Source organism: Lutra lutra, chromosome 10 (genome assembly GCF_902655055.1).
Source record: "Lutra lutra chromosome 10, mLutLut1.2, whole genome shotgun sequence".
Lineage (NCBI taxonomy): Eukaryota > Metazoa > Chordata > Mammalia > Carnivora > Mustelidae > Lutra > Lutra lutra.
Genome location: NC_062287.1, coordinates 96549542 through 96572741, shown reverse-complemented (window position 1 = coordinate 96572741; position 23200 = coordinate 96549542). Strand labels below are relative to the sequence as shown.

The 23200-nt window shown below is 56.4% G+C and overlaps 1 protein-coding gene across 6 annotated transcripts; it reads left to right on the top strand.

Moving 5' to 3' along the window:
* The first annotated feature begins 1310 nt into the window (after positions 1 to 1310).
* CHST1 (carbohydrate sulfotransferase 1) lies at positions 1311 to 17995 on the top strand. Of its 6 annotated transcripts, XM_047692359.1 has the most exons (5): positions 1311 to 1771; positions 13570 to 13646; positions 13777 to 13898; positions 14531 to 14653; positions 15834 to 17995. In XM_047692359.1, the coding sequence occupies exon 5, from the start codon at positions 15876 to 15878 to the stop codon at positions 17109 to 17111; it is 1236 nt and encodes a 411-aa protein (XP_047548315.1). In that variant the 5' UTR covers positions 1311 to 1771; positions 13570 to 13646; positions 13777 to 13898; positions 14531 to 14653; positions 15834 to 15875; the 3' UTR covers positions 17112 to 17995. The 6 variants fall into 6 exon arrangements, with proteins under 6 accessions (XP_047548315.1, XP_047548314.1, XP_047548312.1 ...); XM_047692358.1 differs by lacking the exon at positions 13570 to 13646 and having other exon boundaries at positions 14557 to 14653; XM_047692356.1 differs by lacking the exon at positions 13570 to 13646.
* The last annotated feature ends 5205 nt before the right edge of the window (positions 17996 to 23200 follow it).

Here is a 23200-nt window from a genome sequence, read left to right as displayed (position 1 = left end):
CGATAACAGTAACAGCATGGTGCAATTATTAAGCATTTGCTGTGTGCCCGACACTGTGCTGAGTACTTACATGCATCTTACATCTGGCCTTTCACAGCAGCCCCACGAGGTGAGGACCATCTTCTGGACCAGTCAACGGGCACCCCACCTTTCCCAGGCTGCCTGGAGTTTTCAAATCCTCCATGGCTCTGGTGCCCGTTGGGAGTGATGGAGAGGCTACAGCTGGAAATCGGAGATCCAGATAGGCGTGCAGATGGAAGCTGACTGCCTTTCTGGGCCTGAGAAGATCATCGTTTGGGAAGAGCTGAGGAGCAGCAGGGGCTCGACCCGCACAACCACCCACCCCTCTGCTGATGAGGAAACAGGCCTCCGTGGTGGCCTGATGGCGGAGCTGGGATTCTCTGCCCTGATCTCCAGCCCTGGGGCCGCTGATCACGTGGTACTCCGCCTGCTTCCCGGGCTTCTCCATTCCCCTCCGAAGAGGCCAGGGGTCTGTTTGTCTTGTCACCAATGAGTCCCTGGGGCCCATGTAGACCTGGCCTTCAGGAGATGCTCAGTCAATATTTGTGCAAAGAACGAATGTGCTCAGTCTCCTGGCTCTGGCTGTGACGGCAGATCTCCCCTCCGAAAGGGCAACGGTGGCTGCACATTTCCACCTAGGAGTGCCCGCGGCAATCTGGTGGGAAGGGGGTGGGACTGGCCGGGAGATTGTCCCCAGCAAATCCACCTAGTGGTGCCCCCCCCACCCCAAGCCACCCCTAAACTCTGCCCAAGAGGCACAACTGGAGCAGGGCAGATGATTCATTTCCACATTTGCGAGGTAAAGGTTGGGGGCTAGGTGTCTGTTGGGGGGTACTGGCCCCGAAAGGTGGATGACTCCCGTTCTGGGCTCTGGAGTCCCTCCGTGGTGCTGGCTGGGGACGGGGTAGAGGACATCTGGGCCCGGGGCCAGGTTGGGGCTCCAGCCGGACTTCTTGGGGGGCACGCAACCCTGGGTGAGCGCCCTCGGTGGGCGGGCTGGGAGGGTGTGGGAAGAAGTGCCGGCGGGCAGCCCCGGTCCTCGCCTGCCTACCCCCTGAGCCGCGGGGTGTGGGTGTGGCTCCCTCGGGGCGGGGGTGCGGCGGGGGGGTGGGATTGGCACGGGAGCCGGCATACGGAGGGGGTGTCCGGAGCGCAGGACGCTGGGGCAGCGCGGAGCGGCGCGGGGAAGTGGGAGGGCGTGCGCTGGAGGGGTGGGGAAGAGAAGGGGGCGGGCGGCCGCCGAGAGGCGGGCGGCTTCAGGGGGGGTGGAGCCCGGACCGCAGCGTCCGCCACTCGCTCGGCTCTACAGCCGCCGCCACCGTCGCCGCCACTGCTCCGGGCTTCGGTCGCAAGGCGGGCGGGCGGGCGCGCTCGGCGAGGCTCCTGCGGCTGCTGCTCTCCTCCGGCGCCGGGGGGCTGCGGCGCGCTGGGTCCCGGCCCCTGGCCGGGTGCCCCTCGGGCCCTCGCGCCCCGGTCTCCAGTCCCGCGACCTGCCCGGGAGAACGCTCTGCGCTGGCCGGGCCACCCCGGGCTCGCGCCCCGGGTCATGAAGAGGGGCCCGTGAGGGGCGCGCGGAGGCGGTGGAAGAGGAGGGAGGAGGGAGGCCGAGGAGGAGGGCGCGGAAGGCGGAGGATGCCGCCGCCGATGCCGCCGCCGCCGCCGCCCGCCGGCCCCCGGCGAGCCTGACTCCAGACCTGAGGATGGAGCCGGCGCTGGGCGCTGCAGCAGCTCCCGGTGCGCCCCCCACCAGGTATCGGCCGGGCCCGGCGGGCCCCGGGAGGGCGGGAGCGGACCCTCGCCGCAGCAGCGGGAGGGGCGCGGGCGCGATGGGAGACGCCCCTCCGCTCGAGGACAGTCGCCGCCGGCGGGGCGGGGAGGGGGGAGGACGGCACCGCGTTGGGCGCAGGGAGGGCTCCCCGGGCCGGTGGCGGGTGAGCGCCGCGACCACCCCGGCTTTCCCCGCCCCCATTCGTCGAGGGCAGCAAACTTGAGAGGCGCGGCGGCCCCGAGGCGGCCCGCTCCCCGCGGCTGCGGAGCGCACTCGGGGGGTGCCCGGGGCTCGCCGTCCCACAGCCTGCCGGGCTCGGGGCTGCTGAGGTTCCTCGAGACCCTGAGATCCCACGCCTGCACCAACTTTCCAAACCAGGGCTGCGCCGGGAGGCAGGGGGCTGCTCCGGGCTTCCTGCCCCTGGCCCGGCTCCGAACCCGCATCAGTCACTCTGCGATGAGCGGGATGGATGGTGCAGAGACCTCCCCCCCACGGGAAGGCAGAACCACCTACCCTCCCGCTCTTCTCTGGGTAGGACCCCGGGAGCAGCCCCTCTCAGGCTCGGGGAACCCATTGCTTGCTTTCACAGTAATAGCCCTGAGTAGCCCTGGCGGGGATGCTAGGGGTTAAAAGGTAAGACCTGAGGATTGTCCTAGGGTGGCACCTTGGCCTGATTTGCCGTGCCACAGGGTGCCCCCTCCCCTCCATCCTAGGCCTGCAGGTTCCCAGGATTAGGTTCCTTACCTCTGGTGCAGGTTTCCTTCTGACGGACTTAAGCAGGTGGCTCCTAAGAAGGACCCTGGAGCCCAGCATCTTTTGGAGGGCTGATGGGGCAGGGAGCAGAGGGCACCTAGGATTAGGGGGAAGAGGCGGGCCCCCTGGCTGGGAAAGTAGCTGCTCTGGCAAGCCAAAGGAACGAGGTATTAAGAGGCAAGCAGATGGGGGCTAAGGTACCAGGTACCTGCCTTCAGGGCTTTCTGGATCCCTTGTGATGGGGCCAGCTGTCTTAGGCAGGGACCTTACCTGGACAGGCAGTTCCAAGGCTCCAGTCCTCAACAGCTGGGCACAACTCACAGGCATCACCATGACCCTGTTTCTTTTTCCAAGTGCTCACCGACATGACTCACACATTGGATTCACCAGGGAGGTACCAAAACTCCAACCTGCTCCCTTCCCCTCCCTCCTGGGTCTTCAGGGAGCAGCTAGGGAAAGGAGGGGGCGGATTTGCCCTTGGGCCTTAGCCCCCCCTCCCCCCATCCCCAGCCTGGCCCTCCACTGTAGATTTTCATTTACCTGCTATGTCTCTGTTGGGGGCAGGTGAGCTGTCCTAGGCCAGTCCAGGGTGGGGGCAATGGGGAGGAAGTCTCTGCTAAAGATCCCCCCCACCACCCTGCTGGGGCTTTGAAATCTTGGCCACGATCCCCCTCCTGGCACCTATACTTAACACAGCCTCCTCATGTCAAAGCAGAAACACATTTCCCCCCTAAAATCTAAATTTCCCTCTTTGCTAAATATTGCAATGCTTTTAGCCAGAGGTTTCCTCCTCTGCACTGGAAGTCAAGCTCCTCTTGCAGACAGCTTTCCTCCTCTGTGGCCTCCTAGCCACCTCTGCTATGTTCACGCCCTAAGTAGGAAAGATGCAGATCCCCCTTATCTCTCTGCCCCCCACCCTCAGGGTCCTAATTCCAGAGGAAGGGCAGCGCTGCGCTCCTGGTGCTGACGTAAGGGTCATGTTTGCTGGCTGCAGACACACCGAGGTGTATATTTGTGCTCCCCTGAGTCTACAAAGGGCCCAGAAGGCAGGTTCTCAAGGGTCTGGGGGCAACAAGCCTGTACCCCTCTGGGTTCCCCTTGCCCACACCCCTGTCTCCTTCCCTTGCCCACTGTGGCTCTCTCTTTACTTTTCAAACTCACTCTGCATTGGTGCGGGGAGGGAGCATTTGATATTCATAATCTGGTTCAGAGAAGGTCCCGAAGCCCTGAGTCACCGTATGGTTTCCATGGAAACAGACTTGTTCTGAGGACTCGGCGTAGCGCGCGGCAGTGGTGGGGGAGAAGGGAAACATATAGTAAAATCGGGCTCCACAAGTGTGGTAGGAGTCGGCCCAACTCCTTTTGATAGGGGCAGGCAGAGGCTGGGCAAGGCTCTAGGGTCCCTGCAGGAGGGGCTGCCTCTCCCCACCCTCTGGGGTCCCCACCCCAGGAGCTGCTCAGCTTTCCTTGCTGCTTTTGGCACATTGCTGCTTCTCCCATGGGCCTCCTGGTGAGGTGTCCAGGCTCATCCCTGCCGCCCTGTGCCTCACTTTCCTCTTCTGTGAAATGGGGAGGAAAGCACACCTACCTCTTGGGGGGCTGTGAAGGTCAAATCCATTGATAAGAAGAATGCACTCATAATCATGGAGCCATTGCAGGTGTTCAGTAAGTGTCATTACTGCTAATTCAGGGGGTTGGAAGGAGCACCGCCTGTGTGGTCACCTGCGTCTGTCCTCTTGTGCAGTTGGTCTTGACATCGGTCAGGGCTGGCCTCTTGCTTCGGAAGAGCTCCCCCCAGCCGCCCCCACTGGGAACCAGCCATCCATTCCTTCCTCCCACAAAGCATTTATTTAGGTTGCTGCGGGCCCCGTCACGGTGCTAGGGAGGCCTGGCTCGTGTTCAAACCCCACCTGTCTAGGAGCCTTGTGGGAACAAATTCTCCCAAGTCCAGATGGATGGGCAGCTTTTCTGCCTCAGCCTCCTTGGGATTGGGCCAGAGGTAGAGGGACAGGACAGGTCCAGGCTCTGAGGATAGAAGGGTTTAGGGTGGGGCAGTTCTTCCTGATCCTGGAGATGCCTCTCCCTCCTGATGAAAGAGGGATCAGGAACTCTCCAGAAAGAAGAGAGACCCTACCCTCCTCCCCCCATCTCCCCAGGTGAGAACTTCGATTGCTGAAGGGTTCCCAGCACACTCCATGAGTCTGGACAGCTTGGAGCTCTAGCCGGAGTCCCCAGCTCATGTGTCATTGCCCAGCCAGCTGGGAGAGGGGCCTGACCCCTTACCCCGAAGCACCTGCCTTGGCAGTGTCATCAGAGCCGTGGCTTGGGGACTTTGTGGGCACTAGGGATGGCTCAGCCTGTGTTCCTCACCAGCCCTTCTCTGCCTTGCCACCCTCCTCTCCCTGGCCTGCAGACAACCCCTCGTCCTGTCCTCTAAGGTGGGCTTCAGCTCCGAGCTCCCTCCCTTACCCCCCATCACTACCAGCTCTCCGAGAGCAGCAGAGATTCCTAGAGATGCTTCTGTGTCTCTCAGCCCTTCCTTCTCTCTTACAGATGGGAAAATCGGTTCAGGTTTGCTCCTAGGACCCACACCCAAGCCAGCGGTGGCTGCTCCCAGCTTCACCCCAGCCCTGGGGATGGCTTTCCCTCGCCCCTGGCTCTCCAGGTGGCACCAGGTGCTGCCCAGCCCACACATCCACCCTCCTGGCCCCCCCAAATAGCAGTTTTCTGACAAGCTTCTCCCCACCCCCCACCCAGGTCTCTCAGGACCGCTTTGCTGTCCTCATTGGTGTTCACAACACCTTCCAATTTAATATCCTCTGCAAATTTCATTAACGGACTGTTTACTCCCTCTCTCAGGATCATTAATGAAGATGTCAGATAAGATCTGACCCAGTGCTGGGTCTGGGCTGCCCTGCCCCCGCTCCCAGAATCTGTCCTGCAGCCCCTTCTGCCTGGGCACGCCTCCTCCACTCAGGACCCTTGGGACCTGCCCCCCTCCTGCTTCCGGCCCCCTGACAAGTGCTGAGGGCCAAGTCTGTTTGAATTAATTTTGTAAGATTACTTGAGGCGCTGTATCAAATGCTTTGCTAAAAATCAAGATATATTACCCTGCCTGCATTTCCTTCATCTACCGGTCTTGTAATTCTATCAAGAAAGCTATCAAGTTTGTCAGGCATGATTTGTTCTTTATAAATCCCCACGGTGCCGCGTGGGGGCACAGAGTTCCCGCGTTTTCTAAATGTTTAGAGATTCCCTCTTTGTGTTTGCTCCTTGATTAGAGCTGGAAGGCTGTGAGCTGGGAATTGTGGGGAGAGTGCGTCTCTTCCTCTGGGATGGGGAACGGGGCACAGCTCCTCCCTTCTCTGGGTCTCTGCTGGGGGCAGTGAGTTTAGTGCCCGTGGAGTACCTCGCAGCTGCTTCGGGCCCCAGCCTGGGTAGTGAGGGTGGGGATGGACGCAGGGCTCGGCTCGAGGCTGGTTGTTTTCCCTCAGGGTTCTGCAGGCAGATGAGGAAGAGAGGTAAGTCTGAAGCCAGCATTCGGGAAGTATCCTTAACTGAGTGATTGCCTTAGCTCTGTGTTCAGATCTCATTTAAGCCCCTCCCCTGCCCTGGGAGGTGGGTGTGGGCTCTCCAGTACCTGGGACTCTGGGGAGGATAAGGCTGTCCAGGACCCAAGGTCTGGGTTTCTCACCTGCTGCTATGTTGCTCCTAACCACTCAAGGCATCAGTATAGGGTCAGGAGATCTAATTGGGGTGGTTCAGCCAGAGGGTTTCAGGAGGTTGGAGGGGGAAAGAGGGGAAGCCTTCAGGAAGAACCTGGCTGGGAGAGGTGAGGACCTCACACACTGTGCTCCATGCTCCTTAGCCCGAGTCCAGTTCCCCCACTAGGCACTTCTGAGCTGTAGGAGCGAGTCACTTAACTTCTGTGAGCCTCTGTCACCTGTGTCATGGAGCCTGCTGTAGTCCTTACTCCCGAGCTTGGAGAGACTGTCCAATAAAGTGGGGCATGAAAGGTGTGTCACACGGTTCTAGGCCCTCAGCGAGCAGCCATTATGTCCTGTCCAGGTCCCTGTTGGTGTGGGGCAGGGACACTCATCCGATTTCTTGTGCTCAGTGGGTGGCTCTCCCTAATGCTTCTCATCCAGGACAGCAGTGACAGGGTGAGCCACACCAGCATCCATGCACAGGGGCGTCCGCGCAAGCTGCTGTGGGCTGGTGGTCAGGTCTAGGCTTAGGGAGCAGCGAGACCTTATCCTGGTCTTGAGCCCAAACCCTAAATCCCATTCTAGACCATTTCAGGCCACGTACGAATAAAGACATTCTTTGGCATCCTCTTGGTTACATAGGGTTTGGACGTTCCTGGGCTTTCTGGGCAAGAAACATACTCACGCTTCCCTCTCCTTGCCTAGCCAGACTGCTCTGGCTGCTGTCAGGTGTGATACTGCACCAGCCTTGTCCGCACCCACCACCTCTTCCGGGCTTCGTGATAATCTTCCTTTTTGTCATTCAGCTGGGAGGGAGAGCCCCCTGGGAAGTGGTGAGGTGGCAGAGACTCGATGCCAGTCACGACTGGGGTCCTGTCTGGGTATCTGCTCCCGCAGCTCCCTCCATCCTGCGTGAGAGGCTCAGGTGAGCCTCTCCCATGCCCAGCTCGCCTCCCCAGGGGCCAGCTGGGGAGGAGGCTGGAGACTCCAGCACTGGGGTCTGAGGGCCCCCCTCCCACCCCTCCAACAGCAGCTGCTAATTAGCTCCTGCGGGAGGTTTCCCATCCTTGAAGCTGGGAGGATGGGCCAAAGCCCCGGTATCCAGGGGGTGGAGCCTCGGTACTATTCCGACTCTGGCTGTGGCTGCTGAGAAGGAGGGGGTGGTGAGGTTGGGGGGGGGGACAGGAAACCGGGGCCTTTCCGCCCAGTGTCGGGGCAGAAGGGTCCGCCTACCAGAAGCCGGGCTGTGGTAGGACCAGCCTGAGGGAACCGGGCCCTTCTGACTCATCCCTCCTCCATGAGGCGCCGGGCACACCGGGGCCTTGTGCCAGGAGGTCAGTCACTCTCCCCGCTGCTGGGGAAAACTTTCCTCCAGTCGGGCCAGGACCCCGCCAAGCCGCTGGGCCCACAGCAGGACCGCGGGGCAGTCTCTGTCCCTTGGACAGCAAGTGTCTCCAGCCACACGGGCCATGGCAGCTTTGGGGCAGGAGGCTGCAGCATCTGTTTTAACTTCCTTAAACATTTTCAGACCATTACAGTTGGTCTGTAGGTTTGAGCGGCCCTTGAAAATCACACTCCTGGTTCTTACTTATTGGGTCCCTGCTCTGGGCCCAGCACTGTGCTAACTTCTTGATGTTTCTCGGCTTTCTGTCTCACAACCCAAGTATTTGGAAGATACTGTGCCTATCTTTCCCATTTCACAGATGAGGACAACTGAGGTCCATGGAGTAAGTTAAGCGCCTCGCTCAAGGTCTCATAGCTATCAAGCAATAGCAATGGGGTTCAAACCCAGGGCTGTCCAGCCCCACAGCTAGGGGGCCCAACCACCACCCAGTTATACCTGTGGGTAACTTTCCAAGGATGCTTGAGGCACCCATGGGGGTCTCTGATGTCATTATGTGTGGACATCAGAGGGATCTGCTCTGGAGATAACCAGAGCTCCCAGGGGGCAGCTGAGTGTCTCCGCTGAGGGTGGGATTTGGTGGACAGTCACTTTCTGGAACCACGACCGTGAGAACTTGTCCCGCTGAATGTGCCTGAAGGAACTACTGGTTCTGCCTGCGGGATCTGTGGATAGATACGGGGCCCGAGGACTCTGAAGACTGTATATAAACACCATGTTTGTGTTGGTGCAAATTCTCAGGAGAAGGTCCGCAGGCCTCACAGTGTTTCAACTTGTGAGGGCATCACCCCAAATAGATGTTACTATTGCCTCCCATCTCCCTTGGGACAGCCCGGACCACAGAGACTGATTCTGGATCCCATGGGATCTCCTTCCCTGGAAGGTTGCACTGGCTGAATTACGTGCCAGCATACCGCTCACCTTGAAGGATGTTCTGGAACACAGCCCCATGAAACTCATCCTCAGGCTTACTAGGTATGAGTTCTTGAGAATGGCCGGCTGTGCTCAGGACTCTCTCTAGCAGACCCCTCGGGATTAATCTTGTGCTGGACTCAGTACCAGGAATAGCTGGGCATCTCTTGAGCAGATGTTGTAGTTCTCATCTCATGGATCCTATGAAACATGAAGTGATGTATTTCCCTTTTCCCATTGGCTGCCAGGCAGCTCTGACCCAGCTGGGTTGCCTGGAAGTGTCTTGGCTCTTGTATGCTAACCTAGCTTCTGGTTCTTTCAGACTTTCATACCCTTGTTTTTCACTTGCCTCATTTCACGACCTCACTTTTTTTTTAAGGAAGAAAAAAAAACCCTTGCTGATTTACATGTTTTAGCCTTAACTAAACAAACATCTCTGGTGGGTCAGCGTTGGCTACCGATAGCTAGCTACCGCAGACCCAGGGATTAAGGACTTCCTTTCTGCAGTCTCTCCCAGAGGCTTGTTTGCCAACTCCTTCCTCCCTGTCCTGTCCCCCCTGCCCCTTGCTCCAGTTTCTGGGGCTCCGGAAAGCCTCCGGGCTGCTGGCTACTGGCTCCTGAGTTTGGTCGGAAATCTCATGTTCAGGAACTTTATTCTTTACCCTCCCTATCTCTACAGAGCTCTACAAGCTGTTTTTAGGAAGAAAAAGTGGGGAGGGGCATCATTTCCCCAACTCAGGCTTCCACTCCTCCCTGCAGCCCCTGTCCCCTGGGAGGTCTCCCTCTTTTTCAGCTCCTGACCTGTGTGTCTCAGCAGCACCCGCTGACTGCCATCCTTTGTGGCCTGCCTGAGCAGACAGAGCCCAGTTCTGGCTGGAAGGTAGTGACTTTGACCCTGGTGCCTTGGAGGTGGGGGAGGGGAGAGCCGGCTGGCAGTGCCCTGGGGGACAGAATTGGAGGCACAGTGAGTTGCCAGTGTGATTTCAGTGCCCCGCCCCTCCAGGTCTTGCACGGGGTGGCTTTGCTGTCTCCCAGAAAGTTAGTAAACTCAGACAGAACTGAGAGGCTCAGTGTGAGTTGCTTTCCTCCCACCGCAGTCTCCCTCTGGAGACTGCCTCCCTCTGGGGCAACTGGGGTTACCAGAATAGTGGTTGTAGATGAATGTATATAAATACTCCCCCTTGCACGCATCCCCTTTTTAAAAACAAGAAGTAGTAACCTACTATTGCACATGTGGTTTCTGGCTCTGGCTTTTTTGTCTTGGGCCATGGCCTTGCATTCCATGTATACAAATCCGTGGAGGCTTCTCTGATCTGGTCAGTTGAAAAGAAAACCTTAGGGCAGGGGAGAATACTGCTCGTAAAGGGGTTGAAGCCTCTGCAGTGCCCATGGGTGGGCTTTAGGGGGGTCCACAAACCCTCTGACTGTGTATGTAAAGTTGTGGATGCAAAGGAATCTTTCTGGAAAGAGCGACCGTGTCTTTCCAAGTGGCCTGTGGCCCCAAAAAGGCCAAAGCCACAGCTCTGGGTTAGATGCGGATTTACAGAGTAGAAGCTGGGGGCGGGGGTTAACCCAGCAGAGGGTGGAGCCCCTTGGCTCTTAGGCCCCCTGGGGGCTGCCCTGGCCCGGGGCTGAGGGCATGGGGTCCAGCTTCCAGCCCTGATAACGTTTTTGGAAGATGACTGGGACTTTCCTGCTCCCAAAGGGGCATCCCCCTGCCAGCAGGGAGGTTCTGACCCTGAAAATGGAGCATGGGGCCTTCCTGGGATCAGAGAACCCTAGTAGTCAGAGCTTGGAGGCCCTTAGCCTGGATCAATGGAAATACCGAGGCCAGCGAGGGGCCAGCGGATGAGTCCAAGGTCACCTGGCCAGGGGAAGCAGAGGTGGTTCCTGCCTGTGATCTTGAGCTCAGTGATCCTTCCCCTGCTAGAGAGGAATGAAACTGGTAGGAGAGGCTCTGGATGAAGTGGGGCTGCCCATTGATGCTTGCCTCTTGGTGTGTGGGTGAAGAAGAGAGGATGCATAGAGCAGAGGCCACAGCTCTGGTGGGGGTGTCATCATCACACTTCACGGCATCCTGCAACATCACCTCCCTTGGCTGAATCCTCACCCGAGGGCCCCAGGTAGCACTGGCCGCAGGGAATTCTGAACCCAGCGAAGAACGCAGGGCCAAGAGGCTGTACTACAGGATGTGACCGCTAGAGGGCAGCGGGCAAGCCGCTGCGGTGGCCCAGCCGCGGGAAGCTCTCGGGCTGGGAGAGGAGCGGAAGGAAGGGAAGGCACGGAGCAGAGGCCGGCCGGCGTGGCAGAGGTTTGGGCACCGCAGCCAGGGAGAGTGTCTGTCTAACCGTCAGTCAGTGAGATCTGTTCTCACGTGCTTACTCGAGACACGAAGCGGACGAGACATTTAATGATGATAATAGCAATGTACATTCATTGAGTACTTACTTTGTGCCGGGCACTGGGTTAATTAGTCCTCACAACAGCCTTGTTAAACTGATCCCCCCCCTGTTCTGGTGAGAGAACAGAGGCACAGAGAGATTCAGAAACCTGGTCATCAGTGGGGTTCGTGCCAGAGCCCATGTCCCAAGCACGCGGCTGTGCTGCATTCTATGCCTGGCATTGGCTAAATGCTTTAATTCTTTCAATTCTCACAACTGCTGCTGTGGTTGTACCCACTTTATGGGTAGGGAAACTTCGGCGCAGAGACCTCTAGTGAATCCAGGTCCACACACCTGCTCAGTGATATCCAGATGGGTGTGGTTCCGTGGCTTGAGCCCTGAGCTACGAATTCCGGTTCCCCAATGGAGAGCTGTTTTTCACTCCCACCCTGTGCCCTAATCTGAAGGTGGCTGGTACAGAAACCTGAGTTTTCCCCTGGGACTTCACTGAATCCCCGGCTTCCAACACAAGTTACAGATTCTGAGCTCCTGTGACTAAGGCTTGCCTGGATTTTGACTACCTAGAGGTGGAGGAAGGTCATGCCAAAGGCTGCTCAGAGCCCAGGGAGGGGCCGTGGGGCTCACAGTCTGGCTTGGAGGACAAGGGCATTGAAGAGTTCCTTGCAGTGGCCAGAGCTCCCCTGGGAACAGTGGGACCTGGCCCTGGGGCCTCTGGTTTCCAGGGCAGATGCCTCCAGCATACCAAGGAAGCTTGGCCAGTCCTAAGCCCGGCTCCGCCAGGCTGGCAGGAGAGTGGGGGCATTTCTAGGAGGGCCTGCCTTTCTTCATCTTCCTGTTCCCACGCCCTCGCTTTGCCCTCCTGGGAGACAGGGGGATGGCCTGAGGCTAAGCCTTTGAACACATTGCCCTTGCTCAGGCTATACCTTGTGGACCCGAGCCCCACTTTCTTAGGGATTTAGAATGAGATCCTTCATTTACTCCTGATATATTAGCCAAGGCAGCGGTTTCTAATCTTGGCCTTAAATTTCTCTGGGTTGGGGTGGGAAGAGGTGGTAGGGAGGCTCCCCTTGGTGGGTGAATTCTGGTGGTACCAGAATCTTGGAGTAAAGTGAAGTCTTCCCCAGCCTTCTGTTTCCTGTCTTGGTGGGGACCAAAGGGGATTAAATGTAGTGGGTCAAGGAGGAGGATTTGAGCATGGGCTCCAGAGAACACAGCCTGGGCAGGAATTCTGGCTCTGGCCTCTTACTAGGAGTGTGAGCTGGGGAAATTCATCTGTAAAATGGGGATATGAGGACATCAACCACATAGGCTCGGTGTGAGGGCGAGAGGTGTTTTCACTCCCACCCTGTGCCCTAACCTGTGATCCCTTCTGGGATAAACATCGTGAATACCCAGTAAGTGCTTGCTTCCCTCATGTTCTCCCCCATCCATAATTCCTAGAACTGTGCCTGCATCGTGCTGGATAGCTGACAGATCTTTATGAATAAGTACAAAAAGGGTCCATCCTAAAGATGTGTATTAGGACATTGCAGCTGTGGACTCTTACTCAACTTAAAAATATTACCTGTACGATTATTAATGGTATTCCCTACCTGTTCTTTAGAGGCATCTGTCTTGGGACACTTAGGCAGGGTGGGCCCGCGTTTTGCAGGAGAATCTAATTTAATGCAAGGAGGCAGTTTTCTCTGGGTACCTCAGCGAACCCTGTTGATGGAGTCCGCATTCTCTGCGGCCCTGGGGTGAGGTGGGGGTGGGATGGGCTGGGGTCAGGGCTGTGGTTTTCTGTGATCACACTGGAGGTTCCCAAGAGTCTAGGTTGTGTTCTTCCCATATTTACTGCCACCTGGTGACGTGGTACTCTTCCCTGTAGGTACTGAGCACAGGCTCAAACTTAAAATTGGACTCTTAAGCCCCAGAGCCTCAGCTGGCCCACTGTTCTCTCAGCTCAGCCTCTGCGCCCCTCCTGGAGGCAGCCAGACTGTTTTAGCTCTGTTTCTTCTCCGCTAAGCTGATGGCAAAGGGGCCAGAGCACTGGCCCAAGAGTTGATGCAGATGGATTTGAGTCTCTGCTATTCCTTATTTGCTTCTGCACATTTGCTTAGTCTTTGAGCCTCAGTTTCTCCACCTAAACAAGTGAGGACCCTGACCTCCCAGAGGGGGCTCTAAGGAATATTGTGGTGTTTGGAGTTGGCTGAGCCACACAGCAGGGCAGGTTTGGGAACTGAGGATCCACGAACCCCTCCCCGAAAGGAGCTGTGCCAAATAGCGGGATGTGGGAAGAATATTCACAAAGCACAAGTTCACCCCCTCCCCACCCCCAGCCATGATCGTTGATCCACAAGACTTTGATCAACAAGACCACAGCAAAGGAAAGAATCTCTAAGTGTTACATTACAGATCGTCTGTACCCTTGGAATGCTCAGTCTCTCTCTGGCTGATTTATACATGGGCTGGGGACATCAACTGGATGAAGGCCAGGTGTGTGTAAGCTGGGGAAACAAGGTCAGGTCTCAGAGGGAAAGTGTGGGCTCTGGGGAACCTGTGAGATGTGTGTTAAACCAGGCACGTGAGCTCAGGCAGGTCACCCCACTCTCTGTGTCTTAGCTTCCTCGCCTGTGAAATGGAGCTGATCCTGGCCTCCCCGTGATGCGCTCCCGTGCGGAATAAAGGCGCAAGTGCAGGTAAAGGGCTTAGGAAGTATTCGACGGATGCTAACTGAAATAATGCCACAGTCTTGGGTTTGAACTTAGAATCCGCGGATAGCATCCAGGTCGGGAACGCTCCCTGGTCCACTTATGCTTTGAGTTTTAGGTAGCTGTTCTCGTCTCCGGGGTGGTTGGAAGAAGACCCTCCCTCCCTGGCTGTCCCTTCTGTGCGGGTCTTGGTGTCTGGGCTGTCCGGACGGAGCTGTCATTTACACCTGGAGGTCTGGGGTGAGCACCCCCTGCCTTGGTGATTTCTACCAAACCCCTCTTGGGGAGTCACTAAAAAAGTCAAATTTTGGAGGGTTGGGCTGTTCTGTTGATTTAAAACACAGAACCAGTCGGGACTGTGCTCCGGCCTAGTTTTCTGGAATAACCTTGACTCTGATGCTGTTCCATGGTTCGGTGCTGAGCACTGTGTCTGGTCACCACAGCTGAACAGAACTAGGGAGGCCCCAGGTTATTTGTGGTCAGTGGATTTCTTTGCAACTCCCCTGGATGGTGGGTGTGAGGGGTCCTCCCCGGGGTGGATACCTGTGTAGGATTCCCACTCTTGGTCAGCTGAGGGTATAAGCTTGCCAGCTCCCTGCCCACTGGGTCCTGGTGTGAGGGACTTGGACCTGCCAGGAAGGGATGGGTAGGGGGTGGGGGAGGTGGATGGAAGGCGCAGGAGTCAGGAGGTCAGATCCCAGGGGATAAAATGTGTCCCTGGCATAGCTGGAGCCCTGAATCAGTGATAGATCTGGGAGAGCAGCTGGGGCCCTTGTTGCCCAGCACTGGGGGGCAGTCTGTGGGGCACAGGGTGTAAGAGAGAAGGGGTGGGAAGGGCGATATTGACAGACCAACCCCCACCACCGCCCCAGAACCTTTCCCCTCCCTCTCTCTACAGTCTGTTGGCCACAGGGCTGCTGTACAGGTTGGGACTGCCGGCTAGGCCAGGAGACCTGGTAGCTGTGGACTCTCTAGCTTGGAGCAGCCCTTCTTTGGTGAGTTGGGGAGCCCTTCCTGCATTCGCTCTGGGAGCAGCCCCAGCCTTCCCTTGGGGTCTGGTAGCTGAGCCAGCCTCTCTACGGGGCAGCTTCCTGATGCTCCGACTGGCCCCTTGCTCTGGACATTTGGCACGTCCTTCATTTTCCCTGCTCTCCTGGCTGTGCGCCCCCCCAACCCCCGCCCTGGGCCCACCCTTGCTTTCTCCATTCTTTGAGATGCCCTTTTTCTTCCACCTCGTCCTCTTCTCTCCATCCTGCCTGGTTCTCTGGCACCATTGCTGGGTCCCAGTGGAGTCTCTGAGCGCCCCCTGTGGGCAGAGGGCTGAGAGCCTAATGGTGGAGGCCCTTGAGGACTGGGATGGGGGTCCCTGAGGAGCCCGTTCACCCTGTTGTCAGTGGGGGTCGTCTGCCCCATGCCTGGACCTCTTGCCCCAGTGGCTGGGAGCAAACCTGGAGGGTGCTGGGGCCTGGGAAAGGATGCTTTGCAGCAGCCCCTGGACCTTTCTCTGGGCTGGTTGACTCTCATTGGCCCTGGGAGTCCCGGGGGTCCTCATCTGGATACACTGGGCACCGGCAAACCTAAGCTGGGAGGTGGGCTTGACGAGTTGTCCTCCTCTCCTAGCCCAGTGGGTACAGGTGAGCAGATCCTCGTGGTGTGCCTCTGACATAAGCTCTTTTTCCTTCAGGGGTGGTGGTGGGGGGGAATGGAGGAAAGATGACCACATGGGGAGCCCGGTGCTTGCTCGTGGGGGTGAGAGTTGTAGGTGGGCCCCAGAGGAGCTGGCAGGCGTGACAGGCAGTGGCAGGGGAATGGCTAGAAGCAGGGACTGGTGGGCTGCGGAGTGTGTGAGCTGCGGAAGATAGCTTCTTGCACAGTGGGGCTCACTAAGGAACTGCAGGTTGATGGTGGGAGTCCCCTGCAGCATTCGTTAAACTCTGCATGTGGGAAGTCAATTTGTTCGGTCCCCAGAAGCTCCCAAGATTTCCTAGAGAATGTAGAAATCTAGTCTAGAAGCTGCTCAGTCCTTAGGCGCATGCGTGAGCATCCGGCAGGGAGTCGCGTAGGTTCGGGGACCCTATGGAGACCAGCCTGTCCAAAAGAGCAGGCCAGGGCCCCTGGTCTGGTGATGCACCTGGCGCAGCCTGCTCCCTGATGGACGCCCACCTTTGCCCGCAGACCTCGCATGGTGGAGAAGCAGCCCCATGAAGGTGCCCAGCCATGCAATGTTCCTGGAAGGCCGTCCTCCTCCTTGCCCTGGCTTCAATCGCCATTCAGTACACCGCCATCCGCACCTTCACCGCCAAGTCCTTCCACACCTGCCCCGGGCTGGCGGAGGCGGGGCTGGCGGAGCGGCTGTGCGAGGAGGGCCCCACCTTCGCCTACAACCTCTCCCGCAAGACCCACATCCTCATCCTGGCCACCACGCGCAGTGGCTCCTCCTTCGTGGGCCAGCTATTCAACCAGCACCTGGACGTCTTCTACCTGTTCGAGCCCCTCTACCACGTCCAAAACACGCTCATCCCCCGCTTCACCCAGGGCAAGAGCCCCGCCGACCGGCGCGTCATGCTGGGCGCCAGCCGCGACCTCCTGAGGAGCCTCTATGACTGTGACCTCTATTTCTTGGAGAACTACATCAAGCCCCCGCCCGTCAACCACACCACCGACAGGATCTTCCGCCGCGGGGCCAGCAGGGTGCTGTGCTCCCGCCCCGTGTGCGACCCCCCGGGGTCCCCCAACCTGGTGCTGGAGGAGGGGGACTGCGTGCGCAAGTGCGGCTTGTTGAACTTGACGGTGGCCGCCGAGGCCTGTCGTGAGCGCAGCCACGTGGCCATCAAGACGGTGCGGGTGCCCGAGGTGAACGACCTTCGGGCCCTGGTTGAAGACCCCCGGTTAAACCTCAAGGTCATCCAGCTGGTCCGCGACCCGCGTGGCATCCTGGCCTCCCGCAGCGAGACGTTCCGCGACACTTACCGCCTCTGGCGGCTCTGGTACGGCACCGGGAGGAAGCCCTACAACCTGGATGTGACGCAGCTGACCACGGTGTGCGAGGACTTCTCCAACTCCGTGTCCACTGGCCTCATGCGGCCCCCGTGGCTCAAGGGCAAGTACATGTTGGTGCGCTACGAGGACCTGGCCAGGAACCCCATGAAGAAGACCGAGGAGATCTACGGTTTCCTGGGGATACCCCTGGACAGCCACGTGGCCCGCTGGATCCAGAATAACACGCGGGGCGACCCCACCTTGGGCAAGCACAAATACGGCACCGTCCGAAACTCGGCGGCCACGGCCGAGAAGTGGCGCTTCCGCCTCTCCTACGACATTGTGGCCTTTGCCCAGAACGCCTGCCAGCGGGTGCTGGCGCAGCTGGGCTACAAGATGGCCATGTCGGAGGAGGAGCTCAAGAACCCCTCCGTCAGTCTGGTGGAGGAGCGGGACTTCCGCCCTTTCTCGTGACGAGGGCTGCGTGGGCGGGGGTGAGGGGCACATGGTGTCGGTTTTGATAAAATGGACCGTTTTTTAACTGTTGCCTTATTTCTCCCTCCCTCTCCTGCCGGGTCTTTGTGTCCTTCTCACCGCCCCACCCCGACCCCAACAGGCCCCGCCCACCCTCCACTCCTTCTGCCTCTTTTTGTCTCTGAAATTTGCACTATGTCTTGGACAGGAATCACTGGGGCAGAGGGGGCGTGAAGCGGGGTAGAGCCCCCAGCCCACCCCCATTCAGACACACAGCTGTTGGGTCTCTGCGTGGATGGTGTCAATGTTTACAAGCACCACACTCACACATTCACATACACACACATGCACACACACCGGCACCCACAAGGAGAGATACCCCCAAACCGGGGAACTTCTGCAGCATTTCCAGTGGCCCAGTAGTTGGGGTCTGGTAGTTTTGCACTGTCTTACTTCCACAAGGTAAGAGGGTAAAAACAAAAAGGCCACCTCTCTCTAACTTATGAATGGTGTCTAATCCCTCCCCATCCTGCCTCTGCCCCGGTGCCCACTGTCGTCCCCCCGCCCCCAGCAGAGAACAGTCTGCACCCACTCCCCCTCCCCGGCCTGCCCTTGCCTGCCTCTGAGCAGGTTTTTACTGTGAGGTGAATGTGGACCTTGTTTATTTTTTCCAGTCTGTGGCGATGCTGTCTGTCTGTCTGTCTGAGTCTTGTGGCTGCCCCTGGACCAGTGACGGCTGATAAATCTTATGGGTTTCTGATTGATCTCGGGGTCCATCTGTAATATTTCTTTGTGCCAAAAGAAAAAAAAAGTGGATCAGTTTGCTAAATGAACGTTGAAATGCTTTATCTGTGTTTTCTGTAAATAAAAGAGTGCAATAATAATCTAGGCGTGACTGTGGGACATTCTGAAGGGGTGGCCTGGGTGGGGCCAAGCGGTTCTGGTTTGGGGGATGAGAGAGAAGGAGGTGGAGGCGGGGGTTCAGCGGCCGGTCTCTGGCTTTCAGAACTAGTGGCACTCTGTCACTGTCAACACTGAGCTCAGTGGTTCATTTGCACTCAGTTGGTGGAGACCAGGCCCCTTAGAGCCAGGGGTGATGTTCAAAATATGTAACAAGTGGCGTGGCTTGCTGACGTGATGTCCAGAGGTTGGGGTGAAGTCCTGGTGGGCCCTTCCTGTGCCAGGTGTTGCCCCTTTCATTGCTGGGTCTGGGGCCTGGATGGCTGGGAAGGGGGCCCATTCCCTGGGTGGGGTGGCTCAGGGCAGTGGCTGCTGGTCAGCTGGCCTGGAGGTATTTCTGTGTTGTAACCACTAGTGCAGGTGGGATATCAGCTGTGTGTACTTCCCTTCCCATCCTTGGCAGTGTAGCAGCTTCCTCCAAGGGAACAACTTCCCCAGCTGTTTGAAGAAAACAGCTGGCCCTGGGAGTGGAGGCCACAGCCCTGTTGTCCTGGGACAATGAGAGTCCCTCAGATCAAGCAGTCCCAGGGGTCCTGGGTTTCCTGAGGAAACTCACTCCTGGGCTATATTCTGTGAGTCAGGAGGATATGGATTTAGTGGCCATAGCAGATAACTCAGATAAAAGCTTCATTGAGATAGGCTATGTTGTTTCCTCCTCGTTTAACAGCCTATGCTGGCTTAAGCGGGGTTTGGTGGCCCCAGGGTTGTGTGTCCAGACAGGAGGGGCCCAGGCTCTTTCCATCTTGTTGCTATTCCATTATTCTGAGGTGTTGCCTTTGCCTATGTTGTCCAAGATGGCTCATTAGGCAATGGGAAGGAGGAAAACGAAGGAGGGCACAGCTCTGCCATTTGTGAACAACCCCCGCCAATGTTATAGGCGTCACTTTCACTCATGTCTCATTGGCTAGGACCCAGTCAGCAGGACTGCACGTAACCCCAAGGGAGGCTGGGAAATGTAGTCCACTATCTGGGTGGCCATGACTTCTCAGGGGGCCCCACGAGTCAAAGGCTTATCTCCCTGGACTTCAGATTTCCTCTCTGCAAAAGGAAGTCAGTGTGATTTACACCCCTGCACGTCAACTACAGTTTGGAAAAGTCTGTCAGGACTGGTGGGCAGGGCCTGGTGCCCTCAGTTCACCCCCTTGTTCACCCGATCTTCTCCAACCTGTGGTGAGTGAGGCAACCTATAAATTCGTTTCCTGGCATCAGGGCTCAGGGATCTCTCCCTCAGCTCCCCCGGCCGGCTGCTTCCCTGGGGAAGGCTTCCAGTGGAGGTCACAGCAGGTTGGTTCTTCCCCTGTTTATAGAAAATGGTACTGTGGTTCTTCTTTCCCAGGGAAGTCCCTGCTCTTTACTTGCCCACTGCCCTGTCTCGGACTGTCCTGGAGCTGGGACACTTCTTTCCTCTGGGTGGGTGGCTTCGTGGGGGAACTGGGAGACACTGGAGCTATTGGCCCCCTTACTGCCATGACAGATGGCGTTAATGACATGGACTGGGACCTTAGAGGCAACTCCTGTTTAGGGATAGGATCACTCATTCACGTATTTCTGACTCTTCTGTGTACAGACCCTGGGGTTATGGATACTCCTTCAAGACTGTCTCATGGGAGGCAGACAGATAAAAAGATGGGTATAGCACTGGTGAGGCACATGCCCCAGGTATGTGGGCACGGGTTTGGGTCCCATAGGAATTTGGTCCTAGAAACCCCAAGGCCACTGTAATAAGGCACATGCTTTCCCCCTAGGCCTCACGGTGTCATTTGATGTGTCTTTGGTCTTGGAGGCTTAGAGAAGTCAGGGAGGGCTTCTTTGAGGTGGTGCTGCCTGAAACCAGTCTTGGAGAGGCAGGCACTGGCCCTACCCTGGGTGTGGGAAGATTGCCTTCTCCTGAGAGGGGAGCAGGTGCCAAGGCACAGAGGTGAGAAAGTGTGAGGCATTTATACCAGGGGGGGCTGCGGGCAGGAACAGGGGTGGGGGGAGACCATGTTCCACATCCTGTTCTCAGCTTCTCAAGCTCGGAAAGTCCATTTTACTGGCTCACCCAGGGCAGATCCGCCTTCAAGGGATTTATTTGTGATGATCAGCTACACTAGGACCAAACTCCTAGACTCCAAGACTCCTGTCCTCTTGGAGGCTCTGTGTGTCTTGGCTCCCCGACCTGCAGCTTTACCCATACTGTGCTCTTCTCTACTCTTCACTCTCTTGTCATCCTCTTCCTTTCAATTCCTTGAACACGCTGAGAGACTGTTGTGGTTAGAGCCCCCAATTTGTTCATACCCAACTCTGGGCTTAGCCCCATGCCCTGCTTTGGCCAATGAGACAACAGCAGGTGTGGTGGGTACGGAGACATGAAACATACCTTTGGAAGTTGTCCTTTTTGGCTGCCTTGGTAGCAGCCTTTCGCTGCGTGTGAAGGAAGCCCAAGCCTTTCGCTTGCTGAGGAATGCAGATCACAAAATGAAGAGCCGAAGCTCCCCAGCAAGGTCCGTCAGCGCTTCCCTGGCTTGGCAGCTGCCTCAGACGCAGGAGTGAGTCCTAGCCAAGATCAGCCACGGTATGACCTGAATTGTTGGAACTGCCTGGCGGATTTCAGCCCAAATTTCTGACCCACTAAATGGTGGGTTAAAAACAACAAAAAGTGGTAGTTGTTTTAAGCCACTACGTTTTGGAGTGACTTGTTATACAACAAAGGCTAATGTCATGCTCTGTCCCATGGGGGTGTTAGCCACGACCAAACCGCTCCTTATGCCTGGATCAGTCTTACTCCCCTCTTTACCCAATTAATATCCACTCATCCTTTGGATCTCAGCTTAATTATCAACATTTCCTTGGTTTTACCAGATTAGCCCTGTTGTCCCAAGGATAGCCCCATATATAACTGATTCTGTATCTCATACTTGTATATCCTGTTTATAGCCCTGATGGCCCTGTGTACATATAGTATAGTATTTATAGTATTTATTTATAGTACATATAAATATATGTACTATATTATATATAGTGCTATATATTTACTATAGTACTATAATATTATACTATTTATTTATAGTACATATAGTATAGTATTTATAGTATTTACCACAGTTGTAATCACACCTTTTATTACAGGACCTGGCACATAATAGGTGTTGAATAAACCTGGGTTGAATGGATACAAGAGTGAATGAAGCTGGTAATCCCCACTTGCTCACTTTCCTGGGACCTTCATGAAGAAGTGGGCACATCCTCTTAGGGATCAGGGTGACACCTGAGGCAGCTCATGCCCTCCCAGGCTGTTCTGAAAAGTTATCAGGAGTGGAAGGGTTCCTGGGAGGCTCAGCGGGTTGGGTGTCAACTCCTGATTTCTGCTCAGGTGGCGTGAGATGGAGCCCCGAGTTGGGCTCCAGCCTGTTTGAGATTCTCTCTCTCCCCCTCCCCCACAAAAAAAGGAAACTTGGGGCGCCTGCGTGGCTTAGTCGTTAAGTGTCTGCCTTCAGCTCAGGTCATGATCCCAGGGTCCTGAGATCGAGCTCCCTGCTTGGCGGGAAGCCTGCTTCTCCATCTCCCACTCCCCCTGCTTGTGTTCCCTCTCTCACTGTGTCTCTCTCAGTCAAATAAATTAAAAAAAAAAAAAAAGAAGAAAGAAAGAAAGAAAGAAAGAAGAAAGAAAGAAAGAAAGAAAGAAAGAAAGAAAGAAAGAAAGAAAACTTAATGGAGGATTGGGCTGAATTTTGTCCCAGGACTCAATGTCCATCATTTCTCCCCTGCCCCACCCCAACCATGGTCAACAATTCTAATTCCGCATGGACTTCCTGTTTCTTTGCTGCGATGTCTCACCTGCCTGGCTGCCTGTTACAATTTCCAAGATAAATGCTCTGCAGAATACCATTGAACAAACGTGTGTAGAATTTTACAGTTTACAAAGCATACTTCCCTTCCTATTAGTCACACCTCTATAGCGGCTATTTCCTGCTGACACAGAGGCACCTCTTCCTAGCCAGGAAACAGTGGTCAGAGTACCACGTAGGCAAGACTGGCCCTGCCCACTTCTTCTGTGTGTAGCGCTTTGATGGCTCAGAACCTAAGGAGTTACTTCCTGGTCTCGTCCCCACACCTGGGGCCTGTCCTGTTGATTCTTGTCATCACAGGTTTCCTCTGTTTGTGTGTTCCCACCTGCTCCCTCGGTTCTCTTCTCGCCAACAGCACTCCAGCTTTCCCGTCCCACTTCCCTGGTGCTCTTGGGAGCTCTCTGGGCTCCATTTCTCATCATCCCAGAGGGTCCTGTCTGGGGCAAACCTCAGTGCCACCCTGGGGAAGAATTTCCCCCTGCTGGATGCCTCTCCTTGTTGGGAAGGAAAAGATATGGGAGAAACACCTTCACAGATCTATAGAGAACACACATGCTTTCCTGTTTCCTGAGGGTTGGGAAACAGGTTGGAATCAGATCCTCACATCCTCACAGGCAGGTGGCCAAGGCTGGGACCCATCAGGGAGTCTGGCTGAAGCTGTGGGCTGAGTGGTCACTGGGGTGGGCTTCGTGTGTGTGTGTGTGTGTGTGTGTGTGTGTGTGTGCAGGGACAGCTAGGGAACTAATGCCCACATAGAGGACCTGGCTAGCCTGGGGGCCTGCAGCCTGCCTGCTCAGAGCACGCACAGACAACCAGCTAGTCTTCACAGAGCCCCACAGTGCTCCATTGAAACTTCAGATCTTCCCACCTGCCCACCTCCCCTGTCTACTTGCTCTGTTTGCTTCCAGGACTTGAAACCTGCAGATAACTTGTATTTGAAGTTGGGTCATAGTCATCTTGGAGACCACTGTGATAAAAAATGAGGTTCTAGGTTCTGGTCCCATCCTTGCCTCTACTTGCTGTGTGACCTTGTGCCCATCACTTAATCTTCCTGAGCCCTCATGTCCTTATCTATACAGAGATAATCATTCTAATACCTGTCTCTGAGGGCTACTCGGAAGATGGCATAAGGTCGTGCGTTTAAGTGCAGAACACGGTGCTTGACACCCAGGGAGTGCTTAAGAAATGCCAACTGTTATGGCGTCATCAGCAGCAGAAGACTTGTCATCATTACCACTTTGGGCACTGTTCCCAGCAACGTGCCTGGAATACAATGGCTGCTCAATGAACATTTGTTGAACA